Source organism: Artemia sp. Qi Xiang Cuo, chromosome 4, assembly GCF_049724085.1.
Source record: "Artemia sp. Qi Xiang Cuo chromosome 4, ASM4972408v1, whole genome shotgun sequence".
NCBI lineage: Eukaryota > Metazoa > Arthropoda > Branchiopoda > Anostraca > Artemiidae > Artemia > Artemia sp. Qi Xiang Cuo.
Genome location: NC_142797.1, coordinates 80,596,585 through 80,617,469, shown reverse-complemented (window position 1 = coordinate 80,617,469; position 20,885 = coordinate 80,596,585). Strand labels below are relative to the sequence as shown.

General features: G+C 33.7%; 1 protein-coding gene across 1 annotated transcript in view; it reads right to left on the bottom strand.

Moving 5' to 3' along the window:
* Nucleotides 1-20,885, bottom strand: part of LOC148953483 (uncharacterized) — a 208,442-nt gene that overhangs the window by 26,928 nt on the left and 160,629 nt on the right. Inside the window, exons 23-26 of the mRNA XM_089087977.1 lie at nt 14,136-14,419; nt 9,128-9,344; nt 8,530-8,667; nt 468-592 (exon numbers count right to left, since the gene is read on the bottom strand). Of these exons, the coding sequence (XP_088944103.1) occupies nt 468-592; nt 8,530-8,667; nt 9,128-9,344; nt 14,136-14,419 (764 nt within the window). The remainder of the gene's footprint in view (nt 1-467; nt 593-8,529; nt 8,668-9,127; nt 9,345-14,135; nt 14,420-20,885) is intronic.

Below are 20,885 nucleotides of genomic sequence, written 5' to 3'. Positions count from 1 at the left end.
TTATCTGGCGTCTACAAAGACTTTAAACCTCTAATGGAGAAGAGTAATGCCGCCTGTTACGATTTTTTCTGGAAAAAAAAGAGAGAAAAAGAGAGGAATAGAGAGATAGAGAGAGACAGAGAGAGAGAGAGAGAGAGAGAGAGAGAGAGAGAGAGAGAGAGAGAGAGAGAGAGAGAGAGAGAGAGAGAGAGAGAGAGAGAGAGGGAGAGAGAGAGAGAGAGAGAGAGAGAGAGAGAGAGAGAGATAGAGAGAGAGAGAGAGAGAGAGAGAGAGAGAGAGAGAGAGAGAGAGAGAGAGAGAGAGAGAGAGAGAGAGACAGAAAGAGAGAGCGAGAGATAGAGGGGGGAAGAAAAGACCATTAAACAAAAATTGGCTTCGTTCAATTTTGGATGGCTTTTTTTCTTTTTATAAGCATTAAATTATTTTATAAGCATTAAATTATGTAAGTATTTAAACCAAATACTTACAGCTAAATTAATGGCAGTAATTAGGGTAATGTATGCTGCAGATGTGAGTTCTTTATAGTCGGAGATCCATTGATTATTCATTTGAACGGAAATTTTCTGCTCAACAAATCTGGATAGAGACGGATCTAAAAAAGAAACAAATGTAAATTATCCTTCTTAATTCATAAATAAAATAGAGGTCCGGCATGCACACTTATGCCTTATCTTTTTATTACATTTTGGGCACAATCTTCTTGTAAGAGAAATTTGTAATGTTACAATTTTAACATCCTTTTCTAACAGATCGCGGTAATGAACTCTAAGTAAGGAGCGACCCAGCTCAATAATAACCGAAGCTCAGAAAAACATAATTTTGGTACCAATAGATAAATCAAAAGAATTGCCTTTTTATGCTGATTCCAAATATATAAATTTCGTTAAGTTTAATTTTACCCATCAAAGGTTAAGACCATGAGAAGGTTTTCCTGATTTTCCATAAAATGGGAAACACCATCTAAAAGTCAAATGATCTTAATGAAAATCACACCATCAGATTCAGCATATAAGAGAACCTTATTTTAGCGGTTTCAAGTTTTAAAAGGTCTTTAAGTTCTAAATTTTCCAATTGTTTGCGCATAGTGTTTGCTATTAGGATATATGCATACATTTTATGGTGGGGGGGGGTGGGGACATTTTTTGCTTGGAGTTTGTCCACGGGGGAATTTTGCATGGAGAAGGAAGTTTCCAGGGAGTGAACTTGTCAGGGGATATTATATACTGTGGGAATTTGCCCGAATTTTTATACAAAATTCTTTTCATATGTCCTGCTTTCTCTTTTCCATATCAATTTTACGCGCGGAGTGGTTAAGAGTAATGGTCTGGGGTAAATTTTCACCGGTATTGATTTGTCCAGAGGATATTTCCGTGGGGATGCGGTTTCTCAATGGAGCTGGCGCTAGATTTTCTGACATTATTTAAAAAACGATCAGAAATTAAATAAAAAAAAGTTTTTTCAACTGTAACTAGGGAGCAAGATTAAAACTTAAAATTTTTATTTTACCTACTGTGGATTTTGTTTTGGATTCCACAGCATAGAATACTGTTGATTCACACAAAGCTGAATTAAGATATCATTTTTGTTTTCTGCTATTCTCATAATTTTAGAAGTGGCTATAAATATAACATTTATATAAAAAAAAGAAATTTGAAACTTGCACAAATGAATTGAAAATTTCCTTGTTGAAAAATAAGAACAAACTTTTGGTGCAAGACTGTAAGCGATGATAGGGTACACACAGGGTTGCCACTGTCGGTAGGGTTTTACTAAATCTAGTAAAAAAGAAAAAATCTAGTAAATTTAGAGGATCTAGTAAATTTCTCGAAATCTCGTAAAAACTAGTAAAAAGCCATGATTTATAGTAAACAATTTTTTTTTTCCATGAATTCAGGAAAAAAATTATCGTAAATATATAACAGTTTACAATTTTTGCTTGTCTGTATTAGAATTTACAATTTTGCGTGTGTGTCTCTTAAAGAGATAGACAAGCAGTCACCTATTTTCATAAACAGACACTTCACTTCCGTTGTCTAAAGGTCGACAAAGTCATCTTTCTGTGTATCAAATCTTACCAACTAAAAATGAAGCTATAATGACACTTGGATTTGTAATGATTTGGAATATATTGGAATCAAAACAAAAGCTACCCAAAACAAAAACCACCCAAGTTGATTAGGTGAATCTCCTCAGTCTGAAAATTTTTATTGAAGAAAAAGGAGCATGCTGAGAGAAATTAAAAGTAAGTAGAAATGTAAAATTATATATATATATATATATATATATATATATATATATATATATATATATATATATATATATATATATATATATATATATATATATATATATATATATATATATATATATATATATATATATATATATATATATATATATATATATATATATATATATATATATATATATATATATATATATATATATATATATATATATATATATATATATATATATATACGTGTTAAGAAATAGTTATCACCCCACAATATGCCAAAAAATTGTAGTTACCAAACTTTGAAAGCAGTGAAAGTTATTTTTTTTCAGAATTGCATAAAATGATTCATTTTGCTTGTAGATAGAAAGTTTATCATCCTTTCATCCTAGGGTACAACTAACGTAAATAGTAATATTTGTGGGTAGGGGCAATTGAGGGTGGGGCACACGCAATTGAGTCAAGGTCTAAAGCTATGATATAGGTTTGATGCATTAATAAACATATATTGCTGACAGGTATCAAATAATCGTCCCACTGTTTATATTTGAGTCTCTTAACTAAAATGGCTGCTGACCACTGTGTTAGGTGAATGCCGTGAACTTGAGTGCTTCTTCTCTTCTGAATGAGATGACATATGGTTTCAGTCTGCACAGGGGCGGATCCAGGATTTTTTTTGGGAGGGGGGGCAAAATAGGTTGATCCGATAAACTTGCGTTATGATCAAGTTTAATCAACGCAAACTTGAGTTAATTGAGTAAATTACACTACTTTAGACTACGCTAGGGGGGTGCACCCTTGCCCCCCCCGCTCTGGATCCACCACTGAGTCTGCATTTGATTACTCAGATTCTGCGACAGGGAAGGTGTCCTATTTCAGACAAATTGCAGACTCATGTGAGTATTGGGCTTTACCTGTATCAGTGATTAAATAAATAAAAACAGGTTTGCTCAGCTGAAAGTAAAGAGCAACATCAAACTTAAAGCGAACATAAATTATTACGTATATAAAGGGGGATTGCCCCTTCATCAAAACCTTGCTCTTTATGCTCAAGTTTTTTAGTTCTTTTAAAAAAGCGTCTTATTGTTCTAATTAATGGACCCTTGTGTTTCAGGAGTCATTCTTAAAGAATTGAGACAAAATTCAAACTTTAGCGTAAAGAGCGAGGTGTTAAGGAGGGGGTAACCCCCTTTATATGCTTAATAATTTCTGTTTTTAAGTTTTAATGTTTCTGCGTACTTTCAGTTGAAAAAACTTGTTTTTTTTATTTAATTTCAGATCGTTTTTAAATAATGCCTGGAAATCTGGCCCCACCTCCACGGAGAAACCTGCTCCCCATGGAAATATTCTCTAGGCAATTCGATCCTGGTGAAAATTTACCCCGGACAATTACTCTTAACCACTCCGCACGTAAAATTGAGAGGGCAAAGAGAAAGTAAGACATAAAAAAACTTTATATAAGAATTCTGGCAAATTGCCCCAGTGCATAATTTCCCCTGAAAAGTTCACTTCCTGGAAACTTCCCTCCCCATGGAAAATTTCCCCGTGGAAAACCCCCCAGCAGAAAATTTGTCCCCCCCACCGGAAAATATATGCATACATTTAAATAACAAATAATATGCGCAAACAATGGGGCCGTTAAATCGAAACCTTGCTCTTTACGCTCAAGTTTTTTTGTACTTTTAAAAAAGCGTCTTATTGTTCTAATTAAACGGCCCTTGTGTTTCAGGAGTCATTCTTAAAGAATTGAGACAAAATTCAAACTTTAGCGCAAAGAGCGGGGTGTTAAGGAGGGGGTGACCCCCTTTATATACGTAATAATTTCTGTTTTTTAAATTTTGATGTTGCTAGGCTACTTACTTTTAGTTGAAAAAACTTGTTTTTTTATTTAATTTCTGATCGTTTTTAAATAATGCCAGGACATATGGCTCCACCTTCACGGAGAAACCCGCTCCCATGGAAATATTCTCTTGGCAATTCGATCTCGGTGAAAATTTACCCTGGACAATTACTCTTAACCACTCCACACGTAAAATTGAGAGGGCAAAGAGAAAGTAAGACATAAAAAAAAAACTTTGTATAAGAATTCTGGCAAATTTCCCCAGTGCAGAATTTCCTCTGAAAAGTTCACTCCCTGGAAACTTCCATCCCCATGGAAAATTTCGCCGTGGAAAACCTCCCAGCAGAAAATTTGTCCCCCCCCACCTGAAAATGTATGCATACATTTCAATAACAAATAATATGCGCAAACAATGGTCAAATTTACAACCTAGAGACCTTAACCCTGGGGCTGAGGGGAGGGCCATGTTATACACGAAGGCATGTTTATTGGGCCTTTCAACTATGATGAACAAAATGCTTAACTCAAGAACTTTATCTGACAATTTTGGGAAAAAGGGGCGTGGTAGGGGGCCTAGCTGCCCTCTAATTTTTTGATCACTTAAAAAGGGCAATAGAACTTTCAATTTCCGTTCGAATGAGCCCTTTCTCGATGTTTTAGAACCACTGTGTCGATACGATCACCCCTGGGAAAAAAAACAAACAAACACGCATCTGTGATCTTTCTTCTGGCAAAAAATACAAAACTTCTTTTTTTTATTGTAGATCATGAAGATCAAACCGCGTGAAATTAAACCGTACAGTAGTTCACTGTTTGCTAATGCAAGAAAGACAAGGAGAGTAAATGAAAATGAAAAATCTGACGAATTCAACATATCTGATAGTCATAAAAATGAAAGAGAAGCCCAGAGATCAGATCGCGAATTAGACACTGAAAGCATTATGTATGAAGCTCATAGATCCGACACAGGTAGAGTTCAGGTATCAAGCAATATTGCAAACTCCAGGAATGAAAAACGAGTTGATCTTATTTCTCATCTTAGTTCGGAAGATGAAAATTTTGCAGGTATTGAGAATGTGGATAAAAGGTCAGTAAAACGCCTAAGAAAACTGCTGTACCAACAGAAGTTTAGGGACGAATGGTTACAAGATAGAGAACTGAAAACATTTATTACCCGGAGCCCTCTTGATTCGAAGTCGGCGTACTGCAAATATTGCAAAAAACGCCTGAAAGGGAGTGTGTCTGTTCTTAAGAAACATGCTACATTCCGAAGTCACGTGAAAAGTGTGAACGCTACCAAAGAAGAAGTTCATCTAGATCTCTTCACTTCTGCAAATTCTGCAAAACAACTGCACGCAAACAAAGTTACAAATGCAAAACTACGTTTAGCCACCTAATTCGCTGTCGAAAACCTTCCTATTTTGAAAATGAACTCCGTAGAAAAGCTAGTAAAGTCTACTTTCAGTGACTCGAAAATTGCGTCTTGTATCAAGATCAAGAGAACCAAAGCAACTACCAGCATCTCCAATGTAACTTCTTCATATGAAACAAAACTTATATCAAAGGAACTGAATAATGAATTTTTTTTTCTCTGATAGCAAAGTATGTAAATGAAAACAAGGAAGTAAAGGAAGAATTTCTGGGGTTGCTGGAGGTGGATGATGCAAGTGGGGAGGGCCAGAGGAAACTGATCAATGATTATTTGGTCGCCATTAATGTACCAATTGGCATAGGACTTGACAATGCTTCTGTAAACATGGCCAAAGGCAAAGGTCTGGCCACCCTTTTAGCGCAAGAGGTACCTGGACATTTTATACTTGGTTGTACTTGCCACAGCATTGCACTATGTGCTTCCACGGCAGTGAAACAAATCCCCAATGAAGTGGAGAGTTTTTTGCGGGATTTAATTGTATTTGTCATGAATAGCCCAAAGAGAATGGGTGAACTAGCAGAATATAAGGAATTTCCTGATGTTCCGAAACACCGACTGCTCTCCATATGTGGTGTACGCTGGCTCTCTCTTCACTCTGCTGTAGCGCTTGTGCTTGAACAATGGAGAGCGTTGCTACTTTTTTTTTTCGAGGCATGCCTTAGATGGGGCTGTCAGTGAGAGATCCTTTGTCGACAAAGCAAAGGCTATCTATGGAGCAATGTTGAACCCAGTGTTTAAGGCATACTGGTACTTCCTGAATTATATGCTGGAAAAAATAAACAAATTCAATGTGGAATTCCAAAGCGAAGGAACACGCATTCATCTTCTTTTAGTCAATGCCCGTGAGCTCTACGAGATAGTGCTTAGAGAGTTTGTCAAAACGGTAGCAATCAACCTTCAGGACGTTTTCAGAACCGCCCTAGTCCCTGAGAACTATTTACCTGATGATATGCTTACCTTTGGTGCAAATGTAGAAGCGCATTTCACTGTGTTGCCTCTCGAACAAAAGGAACTCGATGCTTTTTGAAAGACAGTGAAAATGTATTACATAGAACTAGCAGACCAGATACGTAAGCGAATTAGCTATCGGGATGAAACACTGTCTAATTTGAGAGCTTTTGATCCTCATGAAGCAATCTCTCCCGAGAGACAAATATTATCCGTTGTGCCTCTGATGGTACGATTTGAAAAGGTACCTTTCAAGACATGCAAGACAGAGGGAGAGACAATGAAAATGAGAGAGGTATAACACTCTGAATGGGAAGAACTCCCGTCACGGAGGAAAACGATTATCGGTCACATTTCACAGTTAGACCTCAAAAATCCACGCAAATTTTGGAAAGCTTTTTCCCTTTTTAAAGACGCTGCTGGAAATGAACTGTTTCAATACTTGCCAAAGTTCTTTCTGACTCTCTGCAGCTTGCCCCATTCACGTGCTGGAGCAGAGAGACAGTTCTCGATTTTGTCGGCCATAAAAACCGGAATAAGCTAAATATCTCGAGTGTTTTGTCCCTAATGAAAACGAAGCAACTTGTCCTCAGGTCGTCTAGTGGAGTCCATGACTCGGTGATCCCAAGCGATTTGACTCAGGCTACCAAGAAATGGAAACAGGTGGATCCCTTCAGTCAAAATTCGACACTAGTCGATGCTTTAAATTCTGATGAGGACGAGGACTATTAAAGCCTTTTAAGTGCGACTTTTTTAATTATGACTACATGTTTTTCTTTTTACTTTTAAATTTTTATGATTTACCTGACCTGAAGACTAGTGACAAAATGGTATTTTTTAAACTAATTATTGTATGTTATATAAATTTTCTTTTTCTTGGTAGCGCTAATCCAATTTGAGGTGCACTTTTAAATTTGAATGGTTTAACAACTAAGCTAATAGCCGATTACATCATTTCTAGTTTGTAGTGATACAGATTGTATCGATTTTTGATTCCCTTAAATGCAAACAAGAAGGAGTCCAGAAAAAATCAGTTAAAAAAAATCATAAATTAATTGCTTTAAAATCTGCCAGACATCTTTGAAAGCAGCTTATCCCGAATTTAAAGAACAGCCTAATTAGTGTTTTAAAACTGGCAAATTTCTTCCTAAAAATGTAAAATTGAAGGGTTTAGATTTAAAACTTAAAAACGGAAACTAGGGGACAAAATTCAAAAGCCGTCACTTTCAAACACACATCAGATTCTTAGCACTTCATCGCCTGAATTGCTCCGTGATGAATGGTAGCTGTTTGTCTTCGTTGATTGTTTTTTACTTTTTCGATATACCTAAATTTTAAGACTTGAAAACTATCAGTGAATTTTAAGCCGGGCTTCCCCAGCAGAATTTTCGGAATCTTATATTCCAGACTATTGTCTGACATGTTGTATACACCGCATCTGAAGCATGAAGCATATCCTGCATTACATCTAAATAATTCAAAAAAAAGGATTTTTGAATTTATAGGTTTCAGGAATTTTCAATCATACTATGAAAACGAAAGAAAAGAGGAAAAAAGAAGCAAAAAGGAAAAAAGATTGTGAAAATGGTATTTATTATCCCCTTATCGTAAAAATCGATGCTTGATGGTGCGCGTGTGGCGTAGCCGCACGCGCAAAAATATTTTTTGAGCATTTAGTAAAAACATATGCGATCTAGTAAATTTTTCCTCTCCTATTTAGTAAATTCTTTCAGGTCAGGGTGGCAACCCTGGGTACAAATTATTATAGGTTGCAAATTATTATTACAAATACGCAAATTGGAAAAATCAAAAGATTAAAACTATTTAAGGACATTATTTTAACTATGTGTACCGTACACATAGTTAAAATAACGTCCTTAAATAGTTTTAATCTTTTGATTTTTCCAATTTGCGTATTTGTACTAATAATTTGCACAATTCCAAGTTCAAACAAGGCAAATACTTAATTAATGTTGAAACAAATGATAGATAACTACTAATAATTTCTTTCAAGTTATCAATCCTAGCTGTAGTATATATATTTTATTAATGATAATATTAAAGAGCTATTACCCATTTTGCAAGTTCCTTCGATCAATGCTTCTGGGAAAGGACAGGTACATTGGAATCCGATTTCATTGGCTATAACTGTACAAAGTTGTCCCGGTAGACAAGCATCATCAGTACAAAGGCTTGCATCAATTTGTACGACTAAAAAACAACAAATTAAAATACAATGAAATAACATCTATTGCATGTTAAACTATGTTGGTTATTATCTTATAGGTTAAACAGACAAGAGATGTTACTAGATTTATATCAAAACTTTAGATTTTGAGATCGAAAACTTGCACCAACTGTAATAACACGAGCAGGACTGTAAGAGTATGGCAGACTATATATGTAAGAGTAAAAGTTCAACAAGTAATGAAATTTCATATTAGTTTCATCCATACCCCTCAATGCAACTCGATCTTCTTTATACTTTGAAATAAAATAACTTCTTCGGAGTGGATAGTTATGAACCGAAATAAATTAAAAAAAAACAACTATAGTAAAGACCATCTCTGGTAGCAACTTTGTTGTATTTTTTTCTTAATAATTGGATCTTATAATATTGTGTATATTGTCTAATAATAGAAAAAAAAAACTAAATCAAAAATAAACCAACCTTTTTCAGAAATCAATCTGGCTGTCTTAATTGAAACATCTACTCCTGGGACGATCAAGTCTAGAATCGAATCCAATACAGAAAAGTCACTAAGCGTCAAGGAAACTTTTGCTTCAACACCTCCAGTACTGCTTTGAATAAAGGAGATCACCTGACAAACACTGACGTCTAGGTTAGTTACACTGTATATAAGCTGATCCTTCAAAATTGTGTTAAACTAAAAGAACAAATTTAATTGTATGAACTAGGGTAAGAAGGACGCCACAAAGATCTACTCTTTTTTATCAGGTGTATTAAATACTTTCACAAAACTGCTTTTATAGTCTCCGGATTATTATCATCCCCGGAAAAGTGAACTCATTTACATTCTGTCAAGGGGGCAATCCATGATGACCTTTTTCGAAAAAAATCTCGCAGAAAATTTTTTTTTTGTAGATAGAAACTTAAAAGCTCTAAAAACAATCACCTGATTTGCCGAATTTGCTCATATAGTTACCATTAGGGTTACAATCCCCAGCCCGTGTCCCCCATAGTCCTTGAGGCAAGGGATATAGCCGTTTCAATAAAGCCCTTGCACATACGTAGTATTTGTTATTCGAAGAGGGGGGGGGGGTTTGATCTTGATGATCAAAACACTTTATATGTATGCAGGTTGTCATAAGGGGGTACTTTCAAGGAGAGATGAGGTGGATGATTATTTGACCAAATTGAAATATGTACACGTTACTAGTGAGAGGTTGTTAAAAGAAAATATCAGCCCTATCCTAGGAACGGCTTAGAATATTTAGTTGAATCTTAAAGGGTATGACAAAAGAAATCACCAACTGACCAAAAAGCAATATGAGCATATTACTAATGGAACTACTAACCCTCTTGCTACTACTACCACTTCTACTGCTACTAAAGGAAGGGTTTTTGCGGAAAAAAATCCAAGAAATGTTGAGAAAGGAGTCAATAGAAATAGAAAAATACTATGTGAATGTATTTGTAAACAGGGTGTATCAGCAATTTCTTAGGAACTGGTTGGAACATTAAGTTGAAGCTTACAGGGTATGCTATTGAACCAACAAAAAGGAACTTTGTGCAACCGACCAGCACAATTTCTATATTTCATACTATTACTACTATTACTCCAACTACCACTACTACTGCTATTACTTTTGCTATTACTACTGCAACTACTGCTATTTGTACAACGACTACTACTACTACTACTAGTATTACTACTGCTACTACTACTACTGCTAACATTATGGCAATTAATGCTCTTAATATCACTTTTTCTACTACTAGCACAACTGCTGCTACAGATATTACTGCGGCTAATACTACTAATAAATTTGAGCGTTTATTTAAATCTATGTCGTCAAAATAGCGGAGATACAAATCACAGAAGAAGAATAGGATATTATAGGAATTGAATAATATAAGCTTAAAATGAACAAAATTTATATGAGGGGAATGGCCCCGAGGTGTTGAGAAGGAGAATGCCCCCTTCTCAACACCTCGTTTTTTACACTAAAGTCTTTAGTACTTTTAAAAAAGCTTCTGATTGTTCTAATTTAAATGAACCTTGTGTTTCAGGAGTCATTCTTAAAGATTTGGATAAAATTCAAACTTTATCGTAAAGAGTGACGTATTGAGAAGGGGGCAACACCCCTCATGTACGTAATAATATCTCTTCGTTTTAAGTTTTAATGTTGCTCCTTACTGTCAGCTGACAAAACTTGTTGTTTTTTTAATTTCTCGCTGTTTTTTAAATAATGCCAGGAAATCTGACTCCGAAGTCACGAAAAATCCTTCTTCCCCACAGACATATTCTCTAGAAAATTCAACCCTGGTGGAATTTTATCCCAGAAAAAAAAACCTTAACATCTACACGCGTAACACTTAATCAGCAAAGAGAAGACAGGACATAGGAAGAATTTCGTATAGTATTTCTTGCAAATTCATCAAGCGTAAGATTTCCCCTGGAAAAATCGCCCACGGAATTTCCTCCCCGTGGAAATTTCACCCTATGGAAACTCCCTCCAGCAGAAAATTCTTACCCTCCCACCGAAAAGCTTATGGATACTTACCCAATAATAAATGCTATACGTAAACAATGGGTAAATTTTTAACTCCTTTCCCAGGGGCTGTGGGGGTGATTTTATCTCCAAAGGCATAGTTTTTCGGCCTCTCAACTCCGTTGAACAAAATAGCAATCTCAAAAGTTTGATCGGAAGATTTTGAGAAAAACTGGGAGTTGCGAGGGCCTAGTTGCCCTCCAATCTTTTTGGTCACTTAAAAAGGGCATTAGAATTTGTCGTTTCCGTTCAAATGAGCCCTATCCCGATATATATATATATATATATATATATATATATATATATATATATATATATATATATATATATATATATATATATATATATATATATATATATATATATATATATATATATATATATATGATATATATGATATATAGATAGATAGATAGATATATATATAGATTTATTTTCCATATACCAGTAAAATAATTACATAACAATCTACAAGTCCCCACAAAGGCTCCATGGCCTGTAGGAGGGGGATTATGAAAATATAAAAAAAAATATAAACATTTAAAATATTTTTTTTAAAACAAATAAAACAAAACATAATATTTAAAACAAAAAAACAATATATTTTTTAAATTATACAATAAAAGATTTTTCTTAATAAAAAAAAAAAAAAAAAAAAAAAAAAAAGGAGAGTTCACTAAATAAGCTCTATCAAACTACAGTGAATCACAACATCTATAAAAAAAGGAGAGTTCACTAAATAAGCTTTATCAAACTACAGTGAATCACAACATCTATATATATAAAAAAAATAATAAAAAAAAAAAAAAAAAATTAAATGAATAAAACTATTGGCAGCAGACAAAAGTAAAGAAAATTAATCACATGAAAACAAATATTTTTTTATTAGTCTTTTGAAGGTGCCAAACGAGTGGCATTCTCGAGCCGAATCGGGAAGGGTGTTCCATGTCAAATGACACGCAACAAGAGGATTAAAATCGGATCTTATTGTTGGTGTATGGGGAATCTGGATATTTAGAGAACTACGGAGTTGATAATTTGACCGATCAGATACAAAAGAAGACTTAAATCTAAGGGACCGAGGAAGATCACCATGGAGCTGAAGAAAAGCGAAAGATGCACAGGAAATAATATAAAGTTTTTTAATATGAAGTGATGGTTTGTTGCCGAACGATTTACATTTTAGATAAGATTTATAGCTTTATCGTAAGTATTCGAAAGCCGTTTGAGAAAAGAAGGGAAAGTAGATATCCATATGACTGGACAATATGAAACATAAGAATGAATTAAGCTATGAAATAGGATTCTTAGAATTGGCCCTGGAAAGATATGTTTTAGTTTTCTTAGAATACCGATGTTTCTGCATACCTTCATTTTAATCAAATCAATGTGGTGTTTAAAATATAAATTTTCGACTAGGAGGATACCTAGGAAACGGACATGGCCATCCTTTGGTCTACAAATAAAGCCTTTGGATATATGAATTTCAGATAGTTGATGAAAAGCCTGAGATATATGAGAAAAAAACTAAAAAACTTGTTTTAGAAACATTTAAGGCAAGAGAGTTAGCATCAAACCAAATTGAAACTCTCTCAAAGAGGTCCATATATTGTATAAAACAATATATATTGTATAAAACAATATATATATATATATATATATATATATATATATATATATATATATATATATATATATATATATATATATATATATATCTTTTAGGACCACTGTGTCATTACGATCACCCCGAAAAAGAATGAAACACAAATGCACACGAATCTGTGATCATTCTTTTGGCAGAAAATACAAAATTCCAAGTTTTTGCAGATGGGAGCTTATAACCTCTACAGTAGGGTTCCGTCATACGCTGAATGTGCTGGTGTAACAATTTTAGGGTGTATTTCCTCCTTTTTCAAAAATTGGGGAAATTTTATGATGGTAGAACTAAACTTATTGAAACTTTTATATTTAGAATCAGCATATTAAGCCGATTCCTTTAATGCATCTGTCGGTATCAAAATTCCCCTTATTAGAGTTTCGGTTACTACTGTACCGAGTCACTCCTTACTTAAAGTTCATTACCACGAACTATTTTATATCTCAGGAACGGCTATTGATATTAAATATATATTGTCTGGACATGTTGAATGGCAAATTTAACTTAATCAAAAGTTGTCATATGCATCCAAAATTGTCAAAAGTGTGCAACAGCTATACCAAAAGAAAGGTTAATGGCATTAATTTGAAAATTTTAGGGAGTATGAAAAGAAAGGGTTAAACAATACTTGTCTATAACTAATGTTGTAATAAGATCTCAGTCAGAGTCAAATAGTTTTTGGAGTTAAGATCTACCATAAATATCAGTCAATAAGCAAAACAAACCCCGAAAAAACAGAAATGACACAAAATAACGACGTCAAACACAAAACGAGTATAAACTAACATAAAGAGGAGAAGATGTAACGTCCCCTGTATTTCCAAAAGAATAGAAAGCAATTTGAACTTTAAATAAAACAAATCCCATTTTAAACGTCTTTTTTTTATTCCTTTAATAACTCCTAAATTATTAAGACGTTCAGGAATGTATATCAAATTATTTAAAAGTTAAGTTCACATTTCAATCTTAGGAGAAATAAAAACACATAGCTCGAAACAATGATTTTTTTCAGTAAAGTGAAAACTGCGGTTTTGTATTTAGAAGGCAAAGAGAGAGACTTTTATTTTTTGTAGATTCGGCTCGTTTCAAGTTCGACTTAATTTCTGCTCATCTCTGGTGTAATTTAGCTCTTTACGATTCTTTAAATATTTTCTTTTTCAGGATTAAAAAAAGAAATAAAATAAAAATAAAATGAGACTCTTTTGATATATTCATTGATGTCCAAATTTATATTAATGGATATAGCTCGAAGATAAAGATTAAAATACAAAAATATAATTACCCAAGTTGTAATTTTTTCGATTAGTATTAGAGATTCTAAAGAGTTGATAGTCGAAAGGGAATCTGACCACTCAACACCACTTATTTCAAACTGGTACACTTTTGTTGAGAGAAGGTCTTGCTCTAGAATCGAGACACATCCCTTCGGTGAAGGAACCATTGGAAACTGGCATCTACAGCTAAAAAATCCCAAAGACAAGTCCTTGCTACAGGTGGCACCAAGAAGAAGACACTGGGCAGGATTTTTATCTTTGGAACAAGGGTCCATGACTGCGACTTTTAAATCTAAAATAATAAAAAAAACTGGATTGCAGATGAAGTAGTAAGATTCAAATGACATGGAAAAAAATAGCCTTTACCTTTGCTATTGAAAGGCTAAAAAAGGAATAGTTTATCGTATAACATAATGTTCACTTTTAACTAACATTATATTTTTATGCCATTTTTTTTTACCCAATTTTTATTCTTGGAAAGTTCAATTCAAAGTGAAAAAAAAAATCAAACCATCACGCTGATAATAGCAGCCAGGTCAGATCAAATTAATTTTATTTAGCATAAAAAAATACAAACAAATTTGTATTTTTGGCTGCAAATCTATTATTTTATTTTACATTTTTACAACTACTACATAAATAAAAAGAAGAAAAAAAAAGATAAATAACATTCAACTTTCTAATCTTTCTCAATTATCACTCAAAATGTAACGCTTCAATCTAGTCTTGAGCTGGCTTACATTTTCAACTTGCCTAATACTATCTGGGAGAGAATTCCACACCCAGGTCCCGCAAAGAGAGGCAGAAACGAAGCACGTTAAGTACTCCGGAGCTCAGTTGCAACGTTATATGCTTTTCTAGTTTCATAGCAGTGGTAAGATGAATTAGCTGTATAAGATTCCCAAAATATCACCGGTGAACTCTTATTTAAACATTAATATATAAAAATTACTAACTGATAAATATTTAAAATTTTCAAACTTGTAAAGCAATTCAACGTGCTATTTTCAAACTGAATATAATTACCTAAAATACGAACAACTTTAATCCGTAAAATTTGGACCTTTCCAAAACTTGAAATAAAACTACTAGTTCATAGCATGCAACCATACGATAAATAAGGGCTAACAATAGAATGATACAGTAAAAGTAAAACATTTGACGGCAGTTGATTTTTCAGTCTTCTTATCACACCCAAACCTCTCAAAATCTTAACTGCCACAAGATCACAATACGGTTCCCAACTTAAATTAAAATCAAGACTAAAGCCTAAGTATTTAGCACAATTTGCATACTTTAAAAATGCACCGTTAAAACAGGGGTGGATCCAGGATTTTTTTTGGGGGGGGGGGCAAAATAGTTTGATCCGATAAACGTGCGTTAGGAGGAAGTTTAATTACCACAATAATGATAATAATAATTTATTTATGACCCACATATGAACACTATAAATGACACTGCGGAGTAATTGAAAAGAAAAAAGAAAAATTAACAACATCATAACTAAATAAAAAAAAAAAACAAAAAAAACAAAAAATTAACCCATATCACGATGAAAAAAAAACAAACTAAGGGGTCAGTGACAGAAATAACATTACTAGTATTCATAATCGTTCACTTTTAACTAACATTATATTTTTATGCCATTTTTTTTTACCCAATTTTTATTCTTGGAAAGTTCAATTCAAAGTGAAAAAAAAATCAAACCATCACGCTGATAATAGCAGCCAGGTCAGATCAAATTAATTTTATTTAGCATAAAAAAATACAAACAAATTTGTATTATTGGCTGCAAATCTATTATTTTATTTTACATTTTTACAACTACTACATAAATAAAAAGAAGAAAAAAAAGATAAATAACATTCAACTTTCTAATCTTTCTCAATTATCACTCAAAAGGTAACGCTTCAATCTAGTCTTGAGCTGGCTTACATTTTCAACTTGCCTAATACTATCTGGGAGAGAATTCCACACCCAGGTCCCGCAAAGAGAGGCAGAAACGAAGCACGTTAAGTACTCCGGAGCTCAGTTGCAACGTTATATGCTTTTCTAGTTTCATAGCAGTGGTAAGATGAATTAGCTGTATAAGATTCCCAAAATATCACCGGTGAACTCTTATTTAAACATTAATATATAAAAATTACTAACTGATAAATATTTAAAATTTTCAAACTTGTAAAGCAATTCAACGTGCTATTTTCAAACTGAATATAATTACCTAAAATAAGAACAACTTTAATCCGTAAAATTTGGACCTCTCTAAAACTTGAAATAAAACTACTAGTTCATAGCATGCAACCATACGATAAATAAGGGCTAACAATAGAATGATACAGTAAAAGTAAAACATTTGACGGTAGTGGATTTTTCAGTCTTCTTATCACACCCAAACCTCTCGAAATCTTAACTGCCATAAAATCACAATACGGTTCCCAACTTAAATTAAAATCAAGACTAAAGCCTAAGTATTTAGCACCATTTGCATACTTTAAAAATGCACCGTTAAAACAGGGGTGGATCCAGGATTTTTTTTTTGGGGGGGGGGGGAAATAGTTTGATCCGATACACGTGCGTTAGGAGGAAGTTTAATTACCACAATAATGATAATAATAATTTATTTATGACCAACATATGAACACTATAAATGACACTGCGGAGTAATTGAAAAGAAAAAAGAAAAATTAACAAAATCATTACGAAATCAAAAAAAACAAAAAAAAACAAACAAATTAACCGATATCACGATGAAAAAAAAAACAAACTAAGGGGTCAGTGACAGAAATAACATTACTAGTATTCATAATCATATTAGAAGTCACACTGGCCAGTAGCGCGCAAGCATCAATGACACCATAACGGGATACAATATTTCTATTTTTAAAACGGCCGGTTAAATACATCAGATATTTAAAATATCTAAAGTCACCACTTCTAAGTCTCCGTAAATCTTTTTTCCTCAGTAAATGGTGGAAACCAGATAGAAAATTTACTCCTGTGGAGCAAAAACTATTATAAAGCCGAGGTAGACCCTTACGGTTATAACGCCCTCTATTTGGTGATATTTTACCATATGACTAACAAATATTTTTTAATGCATTAGTAACCAACTCGGAGCAAGTTTCAGAAATGGACGGGCAAAACGATATACCAAGCCACTTGACTTTATCCAAACAAGGTAATGAAATCGAACCAAGGTTTAATGGAGATACAGAAATGCTACTATTAAAGCACATAAACTCACATTTTCCAAAATTAACAGATAGGCCAATATCACTAAGTAGAGAAGACAGCTTACGGAAGTTCTGAGCCAGCCCTCGACGAGAAAAACTAACTAAAATGACATCGTCGGCGTATGCAATATAACTTTGCGTTAATTAAGTAATTTACACTACTTTAGGCTACCTTAGGGAGGACGCGCCCCCCTCTCCCCCTGGATCCGCTAATGCATTTAAAACAATTTTATTATCTAAAACACATGAAGCTCCATTTCTAAAAATGTCATGAAATTCGTTTTTAAAATATTCACTGCCAAATAACTAGGAATTGTAAAACTATTCAATTCAGCAAGGGCCTTATTTGTCGTCTCAATTAACTGGTTCAGACATGAAGCTTTAATCGTAAACACCATGTCATCAGCAAAAGACGTTATCAGTGCATCTGGTATAAAAAACGCATGGTATCAACGTAGATCAAACAGTTCGTGGTAACGAACTTTAAGTAAGGGGCGATCCGGCTCAATAGTAACCGAAACTCTAAAAATCTGAATTTTGATACCGATGGATATATCAAAAGAATCGAATTTTTCTGCTGATTCTAAATACATAAGCTGCATCAAGTTTAGTATTAAACATCAAAACTTACGCACCTGAGAAAATTAGTATTATTTCCGAAAAGAAGAGACAAACACCCCCTTAAAGTCGTAGAACCTTAGTGAAAATTTATCATATACGTAATATTTTCTGTTCGTTTTAAGTTTTGATGTTGCTCCTTACTTTCAGTTGAAAAACTTGTTGTTTTTTATTTAACTTCTGATCTTTTTCTTCAATAATGATGGGAAATCCGGCTCCCCCTCCATAGCAATGTCCCTTCCCCCATGAAAACTTTCTTCACGGAAAGATCCTCACATATAACACCCGATCCAACCCCCAAACCTCCAAGAAAAATCCCACCTGAAAACGTCTGTATACTTCCCAATAACCAATACTATATGTTAACATTGGGTAATTTCTGATCTTTTTTTAAATAATGCTGGGAAGTCTGGCGTCCCCTTCATAGCAATGTCCCTTCCCCCATGAAAACTTCCCTCATGGAAAGATCCTTCCATATAACCCCCGACCCCCCCCCACTACCAGAAAAAATCTCCCCTGAAAACGTCTGTATACTTCCCAATAACCAATACTATATGTTAACATTGGGTAAAGTTCATAGCTTTCAGCCCTCCCCCCGGGTACTTCGGGGGATTAAGCCATCCTAAAAGACATAGTTATCATATTTTCAACCATGCTTAACAAAATGGTTAACTCAAAATTTTGATCGGGTGACCTTGGGAAAAAAAAGAGCGTGGGAGGGGGCCTAGTTTCCCTCTATTTTTTGGTAACTTAAAAAGGGCACTAGAATTTTTAATTTCCGTTCGAATGAGCTCTCCCGCGATATTCTAGGACCACTGGGTCGATATGATCACCCCTGGGAAAAAAAAAACAAAAAAAAAAACAAATAAACACTCATCTGTGATCTTTCTTCTGGCAAAAAATGCAAAATTCTACATTTTTGTAAATAGGTGCTTGAAACGTCTACAGTAGGGTTTTCTTTTACGCTAAATATGATGGTGGGATTTTCATTAAGATTCTATAAACTTTAAGGGGTCTTTTCTCCTTTTTTTCTAAAATCTGCCAAATTTTCTCAGGCGCTTAACTTTTGATGGGTAAGACTAAACTTGATGAAACTTATATATTTTAAATCATCAGTAAAATCTGATTCTTTTGATGTGTCTATTGGTATCAAAATTCCATTTTTTAGAGTTGTTTACCATTGAGCTGGGTCGCTCCTTACTTACAGTTCGTTACCACGAACTGTTTGACCAAAAAAATGGAGGGCAACTAGGCCCCCTTCCACGCTCATTTCTTTTCCCAACATCATCTGATCAAAATTTTGAGATAGCCATTTGGTTCAAAATGGTCGAAAAAAATAATAACTATGTCTTTGAGGATGATTAATCCCCCACAGTCCCAGGGGAAGGACTGCAAGTTATGAACCTTGTCCAATGTCTAACATATAATATTGGTTATTGGGAAATCTATAGACATTTTCACTGGGTTTTTTTGTGGTAGTGGAAGGGGAGAGGGTGGGTAGTGGGCTACGTGGGAGGATCTTTCCACACAGGAGGTTTTCATGGGGAAAGGTGCATTGCTAGGAAAGGGGCGCCGGATTTCCCAGCATTATTTAAAAAAGACCAGAATTTAAATGAAAAAAAAGGTTGAGGCGAACCCCCTAATATACATAATAAAAATATACGAATATAGAAGTTCGTTACCTAAGTTAATTCGTAAGTTACGAATACTTATTACTAATAAAAACGTTCGTAAATAAAATTAATCAACTTTCGAGAAAGCCATATAACCAAATAAAAAACAAAATTAATATGCAATTTTGTTTTTAATTATTCATGTAATGTTAGCCAAAATCAAAACCTGCATTAATTCAAAAACATTCAGAAATTAAATAAAATAAACAAGTTTTTTAACTAAAAGTAAGGCGTGACATTAAAACTTAAAACGAACAGAAATTATGCCGTACATAAAAGGGGCTGTCCTCTCCTCAATGCCTCGCTCTTCACGCTAAAGTTTGACTCTGCCTCATAACTTTATTTAATAAAACAATAAAGAACTTTAGCGTAAAGACCGAGGCATTGAGGAGAGAACAATCCCTTTCATGTACTAAATAATTTCTTTTCGTTCTAAGTTTTAACGTCGCTCCTTATTTTCAGTTAAGAAAAACTTCTCAGGTAAAGAGTAAAATAAAAAAATAGAATAAAAAAGACAAATAAAAAAATTAGAAGAGATATAATATAATCGTATCAGTTGAAAACTGCGGCAATTACAGTCAGTACATAAAATATGCCAAAGATTTTTTTTGTTTAGCATAATTTATGAATGACTATCTCTCAGCCATTTTTCTAAGCCTGCTATATTCTGAATTTGCTCTATTTTTTGAAAATCTTTCTAGTATTCCCCATTTCTCAGTTCATTTAATTGCAATAAACCCTCTCCAACAGCCCAATTTGTTGACTTATGTATGTTCAAAAAAAGAATTAAATATATATAAAACCTTACAAATTGAGAAAAAAACGAAATGAGCAAAGCTGTGCAATAGTTGTATATTTATCAACCTGAATGAATGCAAATTAAACAATTAGTTTTAATTTGTGTTCATAAACAAAAAATATTTATATTCCGAAAATCAATTAAGAATAAAAATGTTACAACAGTATTCAAAAAACAATCCTCAGAATAAATCAATTGTTTATTTTGTTCTGAGCAGACTAGGGTTTTGAACTGTCGCATGAAACTGGGGGTTATGATTTCCCCCAGAATTTAAAGACACTATTTTGCTACCAAAAATACCTAACTGCTAAAAATAGTAAGAAAATACCTAAGCGTTAAGTCAAAAGTGAGAAAAAATACATAGGCTAAAAAAGACATATGTCGAAATAATCAGAATAAATATAATACAATTTTATCGGTAAAAAATGAGGCAAT